Source organism: Prenolepis imparis, unplaced genomic scaffold, assembly GCF_030444845.1.
Source record: "Prenolepis imparis isolate NDT839.2.m4 unplaced genomic scaffold, iyPreImpa1.0 SCAF_12, whole genome shotgun sequence".
NCBI lineage: Eukaryota > Metazoa > Arthropoda > Insecta > Hymenoptera > Formicidae > Prenolepis > Prenolepis imparis.
The window spans coordinates 12,883,909-12,903,841 of record NW_028141170.1 but is presented as its reverse complement, the minus strand read 5'-3'; the positions used below and the strand labels follow the sequence as shown (position 1 = coordinate 12,903,841).

Here is a 19,933-nt window from a genome sequence, read left to right as displayed (position 1 = left end):
AAGCAGTGGTATCAACGCAGAGTACTCTTATCCTTTCCTTGTTCTTCGTTTGAGTTTCTTTTATCCTTTCCTGTTGAAGTCTTCGGTTTCCTTTTCTTGAAGAATTCTTGAAGAAGAGAAGACACACAGTTATATATAATAAATTAATTAAAGAAGTAAATAATAATAGTTAAAGAGATAAAATAGAATATTAAACTCTGAATATATTTTTTCAATAATTTAAAATAGTATTATTCAGAAAAATGTACAATTAAATATTGAATAATAAATAATGAACATAAATATTAAATATATAGACCCCGCACCATTCTCATGGGAAAATGTCTTTCTGCAGATTTGGCTAATTTTTGGATATATTGTAGTTCTCATCATTCTGAACAAATGTCTCAATGGGCAGATCTTCATCTAATGAGCCGCTTCCGTGCTACAAGCCCTTTAGGTCTAGATTTAAAATAAAGAAGGATGGATTTTTCTTCTTGAATTCTTAATTGTACTGATGACAATTATTATTAAGAGTCGTATAAAGACAACGGATGTATGTAATACAGTCCAGTGTATATAGACTTTTAAAAAAACGTAAAAAAAGGCGCCTAGTATGGGCACGCCAGTAGTGAAAAATTATCCAATGCAAACCCATGTAGAATCGTATGAAAAATTACCCATTGCAAACCCATGTAGAATTGTGTGAAAAATTACTCATTGCAAACCCATGTAGAATTGTACCTAGTATGGGCACGCCAGTAATGAAAAATTACCCATTGCAAACCCATGTAGAATCGTGTGAAAAAAATTACCCATTGCAAACCCATATAGAATTGTGTGAAAAATTACTCATTGCAAACCCATGTAGAAAATCGTATAAAAAATTATTCATTGCAAACCCATGTAGAATCGTACTACAAAAGTAATGATATCAAAAAAAAATTGCGCGCCAAGTGAAAGTTGAAACTTGTACCAATGGAAAATTTAAGTTGCAAACCTATATAGAATCGTATAATGAACCAATAAAAAATTTAAGTTGCAAACCCATGTAGAATAGTATAATTATAGAGACTTCTCTTCACGCTGGAAATTGCAAACCCATGTAGAATCATAACAAAAAAATAAGACAAAACACATAAAAAACAGAATTAAAAATTAATACAAACATTAAAAATTAAAAATTTATGCAAAAATTATTTAAATTACAAATAAAAAAAAATAAAAAAATTTTAATTAAAAAAACTAGGCACTGCTAAATTAAACAATATGCTAAAGTTAACTTTACGAATAATATAGAATATAAAGCGTTGTCATGAAATTGCTAATACATTACGATACATTCTTTTATATAGGACAGATCGAAATTAAATGATTAAATATTAATAATAAATTTGATATTATAAATTAAACAATATGCTAAAGTTAATTTTGAAATTTAGCAGTGCCTAGTTTTTTTAGTTAAAATTTTTTTATTTTTTTTTATTTGTATTAATTTAAATAATTTTTGCATAAATTTTTAATTTTTAATGTTTGTATTAATTTTTAATTCTGTTTTTTATGTGTTTTGTCTTATTTTTTTGTTATGATTCTACATGGGTTTGCAACTTTCAGCGTGAAGAGAGGTCTATAATTATACGATTCTACATGGATTTGCAACTTTCAGCGTGAAGAGAGGTTTATAATTATACGATTCTACATGGGTTTGCAATTTCTAGCGTGAAGAAAGGTCTCTATAATTATACTATTCTACATGGGTTTGCAACTTAAATTTTTTATTGGTTCATTATACGATTCTATATAGGTTTGCAACTTAAATTTTCCACTGCAAGTTTCTACTTTCACTTGGCGCGCAATTTTTTTTTATATCATTACTTTTGTAGTACGATTCTACATGGGTTTGCAATGAATAATTTTTATACGATTTTCTACATGGGTTTGCAATGAGTAATTTTTCACACAATTCTACATGGGTTTGCAATGGATAATTTTTTTCACACGATTCTACATGGGTTTACAATGGGTAATTTTTCATTACTGGCGTGCCCATACTAGGTACAATTCTACATGGGTTTGCAATGAGTAATTTTTCACACAATTCTACATGGGTTTGCAATGAGTAATTTTTCATACGATTCTACATGGGTTTGCATTGGGTAATTTTTCACTACTGGCGTGCCTATACTAGGCGCCTTTTTTTACGTTTTTTTTAAAGGTAAGTTTTTATAGGGATATCATTCATTTTTGTATATGATAAACATCTTTAAATAAATAAGCAAAGAATCCGCCACCACCCCCGTCATATTTCAAAATACGACGGTCCTCCTTGCTTACTATAGATAAAAACAATTATTTTGTACAACCATTTTTAATTAAAATATTTTTATAGATTTTTATTTATCAATTGTTGGAATTTTTTCATATCATTATTTTTATAGATTAATATGTCATTAAAAATATATTTATTATTCACAATCTATACCTCTAATTGTAAGTCCATTGATAAATAATCGTTGCTATGCTTATCTAGTTCATTATTAAATATAAACAAAGCGAAAAGTGTGTTATATCATTCCATTTTTAGTAGTAAAGGCAAATTATTGACCATTTATGTAAAAAATATTTTTTTGCATTTTACGAATAATGCAGAATATAAAGCGTTGTCATGAAATTGCTAATACATTACGATACATTCTTTTATATAGGACTGATCAAAATTCAATATTAAATGATTAATTAAATATTAATCATAAGTTTAATATTATAAAAATCTATTTAGTGAGAATTTTAGAAGTTTATTTTATATCGAATTTTTATTATTTATTAGCAATTTTTTGTAAAAATATTATATAAACATCTTTAGCACCTCTAGGCCACTGCCTCTTTTTAACTTGCGCATCATCAATTTCGATCCAAATATTAGATAGTCCTTCTCTACATATGCTTATATAATGACCTTCATCGGTGCACGAACCATCATAAAGTATAACATTCATCGTCTTGTACAATTGACCCGCTATTAATACTTTAGTTGTTGGAACAGCACATAAGTTAAATTTGTGTTTTGCTTTTATTAATTTACCATCTTGTGATAAAAATTGTATTAAACGAATAACAATTATTTCTCTTGTTAATGTTACTTCATTTTTAAATATTTTATCAGTTCCAGTACAATATTCACATGATTTGTTGTGTAAGTGAAACCAATGTGAAAACGTAGCATTTAATAAATCATTAAGATTATAACTTTTTTCCTTTAAATTATCAAGGGAAATTGAAATAGCAATATTATTTTCAACAATAGTTTTTGTATTGCCACATGTTTTGCATCGCTTGGTAGAAGTTACCTGATGTTGTATCAAATTTCTTATGCAATCATATTTTTCGCAAAGTGCCGTAAGAAAATCATACGCATTTCGTTTTACGATGCTCGAAAAATATTCTCCTAAACATTGCCGTATTGCATATTTATTTAGATTACGCATTCCATTTTCATATCGATGTATTAATAAACGTAAAACATGTGTTTTGTCGCAATTAATCAGCTGTTGCCTAATAACATTTAAATGTAATAAACATTGCAATACTGTATTTGCATAACATGAAACTTTGTCTGTATTCTGAAAACCATGTATAACCCAAGCAGTGCTTTGAATTCTTCGATTTGAAGCAATACCTTGAATTTTTTGATCTGAACTTGATTTTTTAACAGAAGCAACTACTTTTGGTAACGCCCATAGAACATCTTTCACTTTATGACAGCGTTCTTTTGACACAGCAATCATTGTTGCTTTTGGATTGTGTATCCGTTCTAAACGATTATATTCAATAATAGCTTCATCGTTAGCAACTATTGCTGAAGGATCAAAGTTAATTAAATCTAATCCTTCCAGACATGTTACTCGCGACAAGGCAACATAAACTTGACCACAACTAAATACAGAGTTGCCAATATCCGTAACAACACTTTGCAAACTTAATCCTTGGCTTTTATGAATAGTGATGCCATAACTTAAAGATAATGGAAATTGTTTTCGTATAACATACGCTCTATCCAATACCTGAAATTTAACTTTTACTCTATCAATTTCACATTCTAAACCTGATGGTAAAAGAAGTTTAATCTTTTCTACGTCATCAGTAGACGTTTCTCGTACAATTGAAATTACTTTAGCAATTGTACCGTTTACAAGACCCAAACTAGCATCGATGTTACGCCGAATCATAACTTTTGCTCCAATTTTAATTGTAATTTGTTTTGAAAGCCCAGCTGTTCGAGAATTATCATCATCGTTATTTGACAATACTTTTAATACTTTCTTTTTTACATATGATATACATTCAATCGTATCTTGAGCAATTAATAATATTTCTTTGGAAACAATGCGACTTAACATTGCATCATTAAGGACATTACACATATTACAAGTTGGCAATAAACAAACAGTGTCCGATGGTAAACTGTTAATAAAATCACATAATTCATTTAATCTAGATTCGAAAGAATCAGCTTTGAAAGATAGTTTTCTACTTTCTAGAATTTTACAATCAGATTTTGTCACTAAACCTATACGAATTCGCGACAATAACTCACGGTAAGAATCATCTTCTTGCTGACGCATATTGATTGTCAATTCATCATACTCAAATAATGTAATCCATAAATTAACAGCATTTAAAGAACCAAGATATAGCAATTGTTTTATCTAATAAATGTATAAAGATAGGATCTTCGCGTACAGGAGGTAATTGAAGCAAGTCTCCAAATAAAAGAATATGCTTTCCACCAAACCAACCATCATCGCAATCACTAGTGTCAAAAATCTCAGACAATCGAAGATGTATATATATTAAAGTCAAATTAGATATCATTGACACTTCATCAATTACAAAAAGAATAACATCTTTAAGATCTGCTCGTAAAACTTTCAATACATGATCAGATAATTGTTTATACTTAGGAGTTTGACCATGTTCAACGGGTAATTGAAGCAATCTATGAACTGTCAAACCATCTATATTAAATGCTGCTATACCAGTAGGTGCTGCTACAACAGTATCTTTGTTGAGATTTTGTTTTATCCAGCATTTAATAGTCTTGATTAAGAAACTTTTTCCAGTACCATCTTCTCCGGTAACATATAATCGTATTATTGATTTATCGGACTCTACAACATTGATAACTTTATCAAATACTCGTTTTTGATCCGTATTTAATTTTACTATCATTTCAGATACATCAATTTCTCGAATCGCTCTATCACCAAGATCTTTAAAATCTTGCATTGCTTCACCAGCCTCTATATTTTGAATACCTATCGCATTTTCAGGATCATCCTGAGACTGCTCTTTTTGTAAATCGTCATCTAAGCATTGCTGAACTAACTGTTTTGCAGTTTCAAATGCTTTTTGCAATTCTTCTAATCTTTCATGATATTGCAATGCTTCTACAAGATGCAGTTTTACTTTGTGAAACGATTCGGCATAAGTATCGCATTCATTTTTAAGATCCTCTAATTTTCGCCATGGTTTAAACATAAGCAATAACGCAAAGAAATAATTTTCCGGCTGTGTATTAACATTATATCTGTAATGATTAATAAGATATCCGCGCTGTCGCCGTTTAAGATAACAACCATTACCTATTTTATAATATTCAATATACTTATTTTTCGGTTTGATCTTCGAGATATCGTACCACTGTGCAAATTCATAAAGAGACGTATTTTCTAGTTCGTTTGGTCTATGTGGATAATGATCATCTATCAAAGATTGATAAAATATATCGGTAGATTCAGCATCAAGAGCTTCAATTTCTCTGCGACTTTTTAATTTTGTATATCGTATTTGATTAACATCTAACCATGTGATGGTTGTATTTCGATCAGTTCCATGCAAAGGAATACCTAACAATGTATCAGCAGCTTCGAGAGCTCCACATTCTCTATTATTAGTAAATCGCAAAGCAATATTCCAAAGATGATTCGCTAATGATTTGTTTTTGTTATCCTTACTATCAAGAATAGTCTCAGACAATTCACTTTTTCCCGCTTTATTCATATATTTAGTAACATACCAGGTAAGCAGCGATGATTTTTCACCAATAAATTGTATATCCATATTACCTTCCCATGCAGTAAGAAGAACAGGATTATAGTCATTTATATTAACTTCATTATCCGTTCGAGGAAGATCATAAAGTCTACTTTTATGTTTCAATTGTTTTCTACCTGCTATCGAAGTTGCCACATCTCTCATATTCAAAGTTTCAGTAACGGGACGAGGAAATCCAAAACGACATCGACGAATAACTTTACGTCCTACTTTTTTAGAGCGAAGCCAATAATCGTTATGTATATGTCTGATGCGTATCAACACGACTGTATAATAATGGCGAAATATTTTTATCCGGCATTTTGCAGCTTATATGTTGTAAAATAAATTTGGAGACTTCTTCCACAGTAGATTCACCGAAAATCAATGCATTTTTAATCCAAATTAATAAATGAAAATGTTGTATACCTCTACCTTGATATTCTCGTCGCCAGAAATAGTGCGTTACTTCTCCAATTGGATGATCTTTGGACTTGATAAAGTCAAGCATTGCCCGAAACTTATTATCGAGAAACCTGGATGTTGATACAGGATCTCTAGCAATGAGTACGCTAACGCTTAAGGAAGCGTCATGCCATCCATTTACTTCACGAATATATTCACCTAAATCTTCCCATAACCATTCACTTGGACTTAGTGTTAAAAACCATGTCGCAGGCCCATAATGCTGTGTCATACAATTTAAATCACTTCTCTGTCTACGCCAATATTGCTCCGTATTTCGAAGTGTGGCACATATTGTACTCAAATTAGATTCCAACAATTCTTTCGACATTGCGTCTGAGTATTCTGCAGCTGTATAACGAACTCGCGGATTAGTTACATTCATTTTATGAAAAATTCCACGACTTAATTGACGCATATTTGCATCGTTCAATAAATAAAATAAGTATTGTTGATTTAATCTATACTGTGGATGTTTAGATGTCAAACGACATTTAATAAATTCATGATCATGAAGTTTAACCTGTCTAATCTCACGTTGTCCATTAATACCAGAAGAATATAAATCTGGAAAACACATTAAATCTAAATGTTGCTCACGATTATTCAAAGGCAAGTCCTGAATTTTTAACATTTGATACAAGGCTGTCGCAGTTTTATTTGCTTTCTTTTCATATAAGGGATAGATAGTATATTGTTCGTAATAGCCATCGTTTTCAGCATTAGTAACTTGAGTTAACATTGCTTTTCGTTGGTCTTCTAATGTATCATTTTTTATCTCTTCTATCGGATCATTTAATAATTTAGTCTCATCATCAGCCACTTCTGTATTATCTTCTGTCTCTTCCATTTGGAATTCAGAATTTTTACATTTTGGTAAACGTAAATCATTGTGATTATTTGGCAATATAATATGAGAGTATAAAGTATTGTTGCTCTTTAACCACGTTAAAGCGTCAAATACTTTTTTAACATCAATTACCTCTTCCCAAATAATCTTTGATTTTGTCGGGATACCTCTAATTAATATATATAATTCATGATTAATATTTATTGGATCAGTATTAGAACATAATTTATTCAATGTCTCCTGTAACAGAAGTGGTAAATGAAATGTTCTACCTTTAACTTTTGGTACCATGTGTCTTTGAGGCAACTTTTTATTCATAACAGTTCCCATTTTGAGGACAGTTTGAAACGCTTTAGCTCTCTGTATAAGAATTTTTCGAATGTATTAAGAGATAATATTACTTCAGGCACCTGATTTGTAAAGAGATTATTTAAGACGCAGTATGCAGGTATTAAGCCCTTACGAAATTTGCTTGCACAATAATTACATATATATTGCGCATCAACTTTTTGTTGTTGTACATACGTCATTAAATCTCTCCAAATTTGAATATGTATTTGTGTCTGAAGACTATTGACTTTAGAAACATTTTTTTTATAACACAATCTCTCGCACGATACGCAAACATGTCGTGGTGTGTCCACTGAGCGTTTAGTCAAGGCTTTAAATGCTTTACTATACTTAAAAATAATATCATCATCACTCAAAATTGTATCAGTCCGTTTATTATGTCTATACATATCTACTTTTTCCTGTGCAGAACTCACAATTTCATTCAATGTGTTCATATCAGCATGATTTAATGCATAATCTATATTTTCCAACCTTCTATAAAAAACTGTAAGTTGGTAAATTAAACGCTTCATATATCTTACTTTTGGAAAATGAGGCGATAATAATTGAACTGGAAGAAACATTCCTTTGCAAAGTGTTAAATCTATATAACAGCTACGCATATGACCCAATTTCTCATTTGAAGTTTTCATAGTACATTTATGAATACTTTGCATCAGTTTTGGTACCTTCTTTAAATTACACGTATTTACGGTTTCGAGAAACTTTTGATAACGGTCAATTAAAAGGGGATCGTTAATTTTACAGTTTGAAGTATTACACATCATTGGTACATTCTTTAAAGTACATGTATCTACGGTTTCGAGAGACTTCTGATCACGGTCAATTAAAAGCGGATCGTTAATTTTACAGTTTGAAGTATTACACGACCAAGATTTTTTAGCTCGTTCTGTTATTAATGGTAATATATTTACTACTTTTCCTTCTGCATTTATTACCAAAGGTTTCAATGGACTTACAGTATGATAATATGTAGACTCAATGAAATAATTTTCAGATGAGGCTGTATGTCTAGATTCGCCACATAGCGCAGTTAATTTGTCTTCAATTGTAGAACAATCTGCGACAAGAGTCAAATACACTTCTGATTTCTTTTTAATCAAACTTAACATTTTGTATATATTGCGAATATAATTTTTTCTAATACACATGCACCAACGTACAATTTTTTCGGCTTTCAATCGTTTCTCAATATGATCTTTAATACAAATTTTTTTAATAATATTTTTTATAAATATTTCTGAACAATTACGAAGTTTTATGGTGTTTTTCGACCAGAATTGTTGATACTTTTTAATAATTTTCTTATATTACATTTTATTTCAAGTGTAGATTTTGTCTTGATTTTATTTTGTCTTTTTGTCTGATAATATCGCTTATTATAAAGCCATTTGTGATTAGGATCCAATCTTTTTTGTCTATCTCGTTCATGCTCAAAGTTTTTCGAATAACGCATACGCTTTTGTGCGCGTTTATTTTCTAAATCTTGTTTATATCGATATCGATCTTTAACGTGTTCATTTTCTAAGTTTCGTTGATATCGATTACGCTTTTTAGCGCGTTTATTTTCTAAATTTTGTTTATATCGATCACACTGTTTAGCGCGATTATCTTCTAAATTTCGTTTATATCGATCGCGCTGTTTAGCGCGATTATCCTCTAAATATTGTCTATATCGATCGCGCTGTTTAGCGCGATTATCCTCTAAATATTGTCTATATCGATCGCGCTGTTTAGTACGATTGTCTTTTAAATTTTGTTTATATTGATCGCGCTGTTTAGCACGATTATTTTCTAAATTTTGTTTATATCGATCACGCTGTTTAGCGCGATTATCTTCTAAGTTTTGTCGATATCGATCGCGTTGTTTAGCGCGATTATCTTCTAAATTTTGTTTATAACGATCACATCGTTTAGCGCGTCTATCTTTAAAGCTCTGTTTATATAGATCGTGCTGTTCAATGCAATTATTCTCTAAATCTTGTTATATGAATCATGTTTTTGAGCCTGATTATTTTCTAAATCTTCTGTATAGCGTGCACGTTTATTTACGCAGTGATTTTCCAAATCATGCTGCTTAGTTTCTTCATAAATATCATTGTTTGTTTTCATGCAATCCTTTAAAGCATTTTCCGTTAATTGTAATTGAATATTTAATTCTGTTTTAGATTGGTAAATATGACGTTGCTTTTCTAAACGATTCAAACTTTGTTGTTCCGTCTCACATCGACGTATAGTACGTATACGGTCTGCTTCAGTCTTTCTTACATTTATTACTGCTAATGGAAGCACCTTTTGAGGAGCATATTATGGATCTTGTGGAAAATGCTCAATAACATTAGATTCAAAAATCTTAATTAAATGCAAACGCATTAAACTATGATCATATTTTATTTTTTCGGGTTTAATATTGAATAACAATGAAATTGCGAAAACCCCGCAATCGCTACCGTTTGGTATTGTACAGTAGGAAATTTGACAGATTTTTTTTCAAAGTTATATGTTGGAAATAATTTTTTCAAGAATTGTTCATGTTGTCTATGCAATTTTTTATTATTTAATGAATCATAAATAAATATTTTTTTTGTATCGTAATAACTACACACCCAATGTCCATCTGATGGACCTGACGAACTATATAATATTTGTATATGTTTTTTATCAATTGGCATAGCCTGAATAGAATCAGGAAGTTGTAATCGCCACGTTTCGACAGGTCTATAATCTGAACAATTTTTTAAAAGATTGTCAAAATGTTCCATATGTATATCGGTTAACCATTTGCCTTGCATAATTATATCTTTTTCTCTAGGCATTAGGACTATTTGTTTGTTTGTCTTTACAGACATTTTCATATGTATATGTATAAGGTAAACGCTTTATATAAACTTTATATAGCTTTATATAGACTTTTTACTTTATATAGACTAGTTTTACTTTTATATTTCGTATAACAATTTTATTATAAACACAGTATTCTGTATCGGCGCACAGCAGCCGCTTTTGACAGGCGCACAGCAACCTTGTATCGGCGCACAGCAGCCTTGTATCGGCGCACAGCAGCCGCTTTTGACAGGCGCACAGCAGCCTTGTATCGGCGCACAGCAGCCTCTTTTCATAGGCGCACAGCAGCCTCTTTTCATAGGCGCACAGCAGCCTTGTATCGGCGCACAGCAGCCTTGTTTCGGCGCACAGCAGCCTCTTTTTATAGGCGCACAGTAGCCACTGTTTGTAGGCGCACAGCAGCCTTAAAAAAAATAAATAAATAGTGATTAAAACTATACTTACCTTTACTGCCACTTGACACCCGATGTTGATTTTCTTCTTTTCTTAATCTTCTTTCTTCTTTTCTTGATATTTTTTTCTTGATCCTTTTCTTCTTCTTAATCTTGAAACCACTTTAATCATAAATTAAAATTTAATTTTATTACTCCGTAATGCATATAAAGCCCACTTTACACGATCTATAATTCGCGGCAGAATTCGAGACAGAATTCTATTTATAATTTTATATATCAAATTATGAATATAATTATTTATGAGAAAAAATGTTTGCGTTACACGAATCATAATTTTATTTAAAATTATGTATAAAATATTCGATTGTTTCTTTCTTTGACATAATTAGGTTATTAAAAAATATGACATGGTATGAAGAATATATGTAAATATAAGTATATTATGGAGAATTCTTTAATGTTAACATCAGTTTCAATAACATCCACAATTATAGCTATATTTGCTCGTAGAAATAAACGTAAACTTCGTATATAAACGTAAAAAAAATATTTGGTGTAAATTATGGATGTTTAATTTTTATTTTAATTAAGGATATTTCTTATATTCAGTTAATAAACAAGTAACTTGCTCCCGGGACCAAGACATTGTTATGTATATTTTTCTTCTTTAAATTATTCATCAAATACGAAAGGTTAAGTTGTAGTTTATGTCATTTATAATACAATTCACCAATCACGAGTATTTATACACTGCGCATATTTCATGCGTCTTTTCTATTCATATTTCTGTATTATACGATGCATAAAATTTATAAATAGAATTCTGTCCCGAATTCTGTCGCGAATTATAGATCGTGTAAAGTGGGCTTAAAGCCTAGTCTACAATGGCAGTAAGCAGTATAGAGTAAGCAGTAAGCAGTAAGCAGTATGAAATGGGAATTGCCCATTTCGTTACTCCCGGTCTTTACATCCACTAAAAACAGTATACTCTCTATTCTACAGCCTTGTTATTGCCATTGTATACTGTTTTTAGTGGATGTAAAGATCGGGAATAACGAAATGGGCAATTCCCATTTCATACTGCTTACTGCTTACTGCTTCTTACTCTATACTGCTTACTGCCATTGTAGACTAGGCTTAATAGAAAAATTATATTTACTATTAATTAAATTATATCTTACATCTTATGACATTTTATATAATAAGATATTGCAAATCTATTAAGACTAACCAACTTTTATTTAAAACGCGTTTTTCAATAGTTATTAAATTTAAATATCACCAGGGTAGTTAAATTAATCGACCACACTAGCCAATGAATTTGTCTAAGTTATTACTTTATCGACCATATGGTTGTGGTCTTTATAAAGTATAACTTGAAATTATTAATTACAAATTTTTCATAAGTGAGAAAAATATTGGTCCGAAAGTCGCTGAATCGGGAATCGAACCCGAGTCTTTCGCTTTCCGGGCGACTGCTCTTACCTCTAAGCTATTCAGACCCTGAATAGCTTAGAGGTAAGAGCAGTCGCCCGGAAAGCGAAAGACTCGGGTTCGATTCCCGATTCAGCGACTTTCGGACCAATATTTTTCTCACTTATGAAAAATTTGTAATTAATAATTTCAAGTTATACTTTATAAAGACCACAACCATATGGTCGATAAAGTAATAACTTAGACAAATTCATTGGCTAGTGTGGTCGATTAATTTAACTACCCTGTTGATTAATTTACTAGCGATATAAAAATAAAAAACATATTTAAATTTAAATATATTCGAATTAAATTGAGACACTATATGTATGTGTATATACAAATAATTTTTTTAGTACTTTTTATTTACATTTAATATTATATTATATTAAAACATAAGTAACAAGAAAATAAACACAATTAATAACACAAAATTAAGTCGTGTGTAATAATTTATAAAACACTAATTATTTCACAGATTTAACTGTTGGAATAAAATAAAATACTTTATATGTATATGTGTATATACATATATATATATAATTATTTTTTTAATTGAACAGATTATTTTTTATTAAAATGCTAATAAAAAATCTTTTGAAAATAATTTTAATAAAGAAATAATTAATATAAATTTTAAATAAAAAAATTAAGTACTTTTTTAAAGCTATAAACATAATAGATATATTTATCTATGCATTGTACGAAAGTGTTTTGGACAACAATTAAAAAATTTTAAGGAGATCACAGTCATATTTCAATGGAGGCATTTCTAAGTCACTACTTTTAATGATTTAGAATTATTATAATTTTCTTACATAAATCGATTTCTCCCAATATTTGGCGCAAAAAATTGTACATTTAAAAAACGATGACCTCTAAATCTGAAAAATGTAAAATCATGTGAAGTAAATTATTTTGCGTACCACTAAATATTCTCCTCGAAATCTTATAACTTTTATTCAAAACAATTTCGTATAATGCAAAGAAAACAAAATGAAAGCTTTTCAAATAAGCGTATTGTATAAATAAAAGTATATATAAATTATAAGAGATTTTACCTTAATTAATCTTTTATAAACCACGAATATACGCTGAATAATAAAAATAATAAATTTATATCATATATACCAAGTAAATTTTTTAAACTATGTGTAACACAGTAACAATAATATTATATAATACAAAAGTTAGTTCCATTTTTATGGAAGAAATATAATATATCAATAATATTATGATATTGCATATAATTGCAAAATGTTGATGTTGCTATTTCTTTCATAAGTATGTATTAATAATATAATGATATTTGTAAAAACTTTCTTTTCACACTACCATTTTACTATTTCTTTTATAAAAACTACTTTCTTGTTACGTTATCACCCTACTATTTTTTTCATAAATATGTAATTGTTGATTATTTACTTATAAAATAAATAGTAATAGTAAGATATAATATAGCAAGAAAGTAATTATTATAATAAAATGGTAGCGTAACAAAAAAATAATTATAAATAATATTATTACATAAATATATATTTATAAAAGAAATAAAACGATTTGCATTTAACAATACTATACTACATACATATGATATACTGTTTCTTTTATATTATATAATGATAATTACTTTCTTGTTATGCTCTCATCCGCATTTATTTCTTTCATAAGTATATAATTATAAATATAAAATAGCATATATATCACATGTATGTAGTGCAACATTACAAAACGCAGATCTTTCTATTTATTTTATAAGTATATAATTATATAATATTTGAAATCTTTATTACTTTCTTTCTCTCTCTCTTGTATGCTACTATTGATACGGCTACCATCCTACTATTTCTTTCATAAATAAATAAATATTGATAAAAAATAAGGAAGCAAATAAAAGCTAATAATAATAAATAATGCATATAAATTTTTTATAACTTGTTTCTATGTTATTTATTAACTTTTATTCACTTCCTTATTTTATTTCAATATAATTATATACTTATCAAAGAAACAGTAGGATAATAGCATAACAAAAAAGTAGTTATAAATATCATATTAATATACAGGGTATTCGAAAAGAATGGGACCATCCTATGATCTTCAGAAGTACGCACTTTCACGGAAAATGACCGCAACAAAAGTTGTAGAGATGACATTCGCAATACTACATGTACTACATATAATCTATCATATGATATAATATATCATATATATATTATACTATATACATATATACCCAGATAGCCAAATCTGTCAAGAGCATGTATTAAAACTGTGTGCTATATATTTTTGCCAGCAAAAAAACTGCAGATTTTATATCAAAACTTGTTATATCAGATAATGATAGCAGAACGTTGGCAGAAATGTTATAAAATCTGCTGACATAATTTGGCAGCAAGTCAGTAGCAGAAATCAAGCAGGATTTGTATAGAATTATCATAGCAGATTGGTAGTAGAAACCGAGCAGGATTTGCGCAACGCAGTTTGGTGTCAGATTGACGGCAGAAATCGAGCAAGATTTGCGCGCGCACAATCTGATGGCAAATTGACAACAGGATCTGCATTTTGCAGTTATTTAATAGTTCCTTCACCTACCGCTATGTGATGTATTTTCTCGCAATCAAATTTCTGTTAAAAATAGATATAAAGTCTGCAAGTCGTGGCTATTAATAAAAGGACAAAAGTATATTTTTCTATCAGTTTAATTTTTGATATCTAACAAGTCTAACATGAGAATATTAAACTTCTTACAATTAGAATCAATAGGATATACATGAAAAATTATCCATTTACTTTCTATTTAAAGCATAAAGCAGAATTTAATTCTCATATAAATTATATCTTAAATTTTATAAATTATATAAATTTAATTATTTTTACAATTTATTTTATTAATTTAATTAATAGATTAAATTGAACATTTAAAATTGCTATGTGAGATATAACTACATACAATATAATATGTTATACATTAAATATCATATTTATGAAAAAAAAAATTATAAGTAGCGGATAACACGTCTTATGCATCTGTTATATTCATCGAAAAATATTGAATTTTATTATACTTATATATTCAAATGGCAAGGAACTGTGCAGATCCTGCTCGATTTCTGCCGCCAATCTGTTATTAGATTGCGTTTGACAGATCTGTTCGGTTTCTGCCGCCAATCTGCCATCAAACTATATGTGCAGATCTGCTCGGTTTCTGCCGCCAATCTGCTGTCAGATTTTGCTTACTAACTATGCTAGAATATCATCAATTGCGGACACAGTGGATAGGAATCTGCTGTAAAGTCATGATTAGATCTGCTGTCATACTGCCGACATGCTGCTAACATTTTGCTATCTGGGTATATATATAATATATTATATTTTTTATGAGTTTTCATATTTATTATTAAAAATTACCTGATCCATACAAATACTTTTCGTATCACAAACTTCACTTTTGCACTCTTAATCTATATGATATGAGCACACACAGTATAATGATAAAACTCCATTAGCACCATCTGATTACAAGTTCCAACCGTATTAGATTTCGCGCATGAAAAACTTGCGTAAATGATTGACCAACAATACGTACAAACAGTATCGTCGCGATTACCTGTTGCCTGTTGCCAGCGTCTCGAAACTAACGTTACTAGCGGTTGCCTGTTGCCAACGTCTTAAAACTAGCATCACTAGCGGTTGCCTGTTGCCAACGTCTCGAAACTGGCATCACTAGCAGTTGCCTGTTGCCAATGTCTCGAAACTGGCATCACTGCGTCTATGCGCAGTATGCACATACTACACATCTCTTTTGTCTAGCGCGCTTTTCTTATGGCACAGTAATCATAGGTTTCGGTCAAGACCACTATGTCAAAAAAAAATCCAAAAGCTAAGACGCAAAATGTAAGTAGGTTTTTATTTTTATCATAATTATAATACTTATATTTATGTACATACACACGATACAGCAATAGGTCTGTTCGCGTTCACTGAACTCGCTGCACTAGTTCAGAGGTTATCTTTTTCCTTCCACTGTAGAGCAAAAAAGACAACCTCTGAACTAGTGCAGCGAGTTCAGTCAACGCGAACAGCACCTAATGATTGCTTAACATACGAATTTATGCACATATTGAAAATTTTGCATTTTCCTTATATTTCTATATATATGTGCATAAATTCGTTAGGCTGATGGAGAACTAGACGTAAGTACTTACGTCTAGTTCTCTGCCATCAGCCTTAAAGTATGCCGTGTACACACACACACGCACACGCACACACACACACATACACAGAGAGAGAGAGAGAGAGAGAGGGGGGGGGGGACATTATTAATTTTTATTTTTTAGGATGCCAACGAGGAACTAGATCTGGAAACAGAATTTTGAAAACGATATTTTGAAAACAGAACTGGCAGACATACAGCGCCAATTGGCAGCTGCCCTTGCTGCCAATGCAAGAATGTCAGCACAGCCACCACTGCCTGTTGCACAGCCATCGCAGCCACCACTACCTGCTGCACACCCATCGCAGCCACCACTGCCTGCTCTACAGCTATTGCAGCTACCACTGTCAGCTGCACAGCTATCGCAGCCACCACCATCACCACCACCACCACCTCCTATACAGCCATCGCAGCCACTACTGTTTGCTGCACAATTATTGCAGCCACCACTGCCCACTCCACAAGAAGAAAAAGTTAATTTACAACGTAATTGTCAAATAAAGTGTCAAAATAAATTAAACAAATATATATAAATATTTATAATATTATATATAAAATAAATAATAATATCATAATAATAAGTAATAATATATAACATAATAAATGAGAATTAATTTTTATTACAGCAAAACATAAAACTGCCCGTTGGGCACGAGCTGGACATGGTCGCGGACGTGGTCGCGGACGTGGTCGCGAACGTAGTCGCGGACGTAGTCGCGGACGTAATGGGCGTGGTGATACAAACACTATTTACATAAAAATGTGATCATATATAGTAAGTCTACAAAATATTTTATAAATATTAAAATATAATCAGCTTACAACAATTTTAACACGCTTTTACAATTTTAATTAACGCTTTATTATTTTTATTTTACAGATTGTTTTCCCTTTTTCGGAGATAGAGGATAGTATTTGGTATAAGGATTATATATTGCTATTTTTTTTATTTTTATATGATTCAATGAAAAATAATATTTGTTTGCAGGCGATATTTTCATTATTTAGCGCTTTTTATTATTATTTAATACGCTTTTTAAAGACAGACTATGACTTTTAGCAAAACTTTGTTTCTATTTGTATTACACAAATTGCGCGACCAAGACGTATGTACCAAATAAAAATGCCATTGAATTTTAATATCTACATTCCTTTTGATGTGTACCTTTTCTATACGATTTATATTTATGTGTGTACATGTTTACATCCACTTATTTATCTTTATTCACTATTTGCATAGATATATGCGTGTTTTTCATGAACTTTAAATTAAATTACATTATATTCAAATGAAATGCTTTAATTACTTTCTGACAACTTCGCTATTGATGCTCTATATAAAAATAATTCTGTAAAACGAATGCGACATAACTAAGATGCAACTCGATGTGCAAGAAAAATGAATTTCCGTTGTTAATTGTAACAATGGTAGGCGGCAGCTGTAAAAAATTCTGGTTTAATATGTATAATACATAAATTTATATAACATTTGAAACTTTCTCTCTTTAGTTTAGATGTCGTTACCTTGGTTATATCTTTTCGTGCCATTATTATTAAGCTCCTTACACAATGCTAGGCGATAGTGATAGCTATAGGGAAATAGCGATAGAATAGAAATAGTGATAAAAATTGTCGCCACCCGTTGCACAATGGCGCGATAGGAATAAAAGCCAACCAATCAGAATCGTGCCACTTTTTCAAACGTATGACATAGTACATAACCTGTAACTGTCAAAACGTTTTACATTTGTCAGCAGATTTTAGAGTAAGTTAAATATTATTTGGTAAGTACTTGTGAAACATTGATATAAGTATGCGGTTTTCGTTTGGTTAAGTATGCTGCGAAGACTGCGGATCTGACAGCCTTGTATCTCGGCAAGAATCTGAACTCTGAACGCTGATTGGTAGGCTATAAGGCAATAGATATAGAATTCCAACTCGTCGGAAATTTATCGCTGTTGCCTGTTCCTATATTCCATTCTGCATTGGCATATGGATTCCCTAGTGTTGGAATTCTTGTTTCCATATCGCTGTGCTATAGCTATAGCTATCGTTATTCTTATCGCTATCGCCTAGCATTGTGCAAGGGCCCTTACAGTCGACGCTCACTGTGGCCAGTTCGGGACGCGCAACACGCCATGTCGTTGGGCTTCTGCACATAGGACGCGGAAACGCTTGCCGCGCGGCAAAAAGCAGTACGTTGATTGGCTACCGCTTCGCTTCTTGCAGCGCGGCAAGCGTTTCCGCGTCCTATGTGCAGAAGCCTTACGACTTGACGTATTGCGCGTCCCGAAACTGGCACTCATCTCCTGCACGTCTCTTAAGGGCAGTCTACAATGGCAGTAAGCAGTATATAGTAAGCAGTAAACAGTAAGCAGTATGAAATGGGAATTGCCCATTTCGTTACTCCCGGTCTTTACATCCACTAAAAACAGTATACTCTCTATTCCTACAGCCTTGTTATTGCCATTGTATACTATTTTCAGTGGATGTAAAGACCGGGAGTAACAAAATGGGCAATTCCCATTTCATACTGCTTACTGCTTACTGCTTACTCTATACTGCTTACTGCCATTGTAGACTGTCCTTAAGTCTTGGTCCTGCAAGTCACACCGCGTATGCATAAGCCTAGTTTATACCGAGTACTTGATATGCGTATCAAGTACTATATCCGTATCAAGTACTATATCCGTATCAAATCGTTTGATACGCTCGGTATAAACGCTCACGGATTATTTTAGTCTGGTCTGGTTCGATACTCCTGATTCGCGAGTATCAGACTAAGTTGGTACGCGTATCAAAAGATGTCAGCGCGCTGTAAACACTTGATTCGATTCGGATCATATTATATCCGCCATTACTGTTAAGTTGAGGTTGAGGTTAAAAGAGTTAGAAGTTAGAATTACGATTCTCAGGCCTTTAGAAACAGTGAAAATGTCTTGTAAAAAGGGCTTGCAAATTGGACAGATGGTGAAACACGAACATTTCTTGAACTGGCTACGGAAAAATGTATTTTAAATATAATTGATGGAAAGAAACATCGTCATATAGAGATTTTCCGAATGCTGGTATCTGAAATGCAGGCAAAAGGTTATGAAAAAACCGCCGAGCAAATGAAATTAAAATTAAAAAATTTGAAAACAGCATATTTCAAATGTAAAAGGAATAATAATGTCAGTGGTGCTGCTCCCTCAACATGTCCATTCTACAACGAATTAGAGATATTATATGGAAGCAGGCCAAGTGCCGTAGCAAGCAGCAGCA

The 19,933-nt window shown here is 31.2% G+C and overlaps 1 protein-coding gene and 1 pseudogene across 1 annotated transcript; both read right to left on the bottom strand.

Annotated features, from left to right (window-relative positions):
* Nucleotides 1-4,644: 4,644 nt before the first annotated feature.
* LOC145943849 (uncharacterized) lies at nucleotides 4,645-6,099 on the bottom strand. The gene has a single exon (XM_083051720.1). It carries the CDS (start codon nucleotides 6,097-6,099, stop codon nucleotides 4,645-4,647), a length of 1,455 nt encoding a protein of 484 aa, XP_082907846.1.
* Nucleotides 6,100-9,715: 3,616 nt separating this feature from the next.
* Nucleotides 9,716-10,590, bottom strand: LOC145943927 (uncharacterized; annotated as a pseudogene).
* Between the last annotated feature and the right edge of the window lie 9,343 nt (nucleotides 10,591-19,933).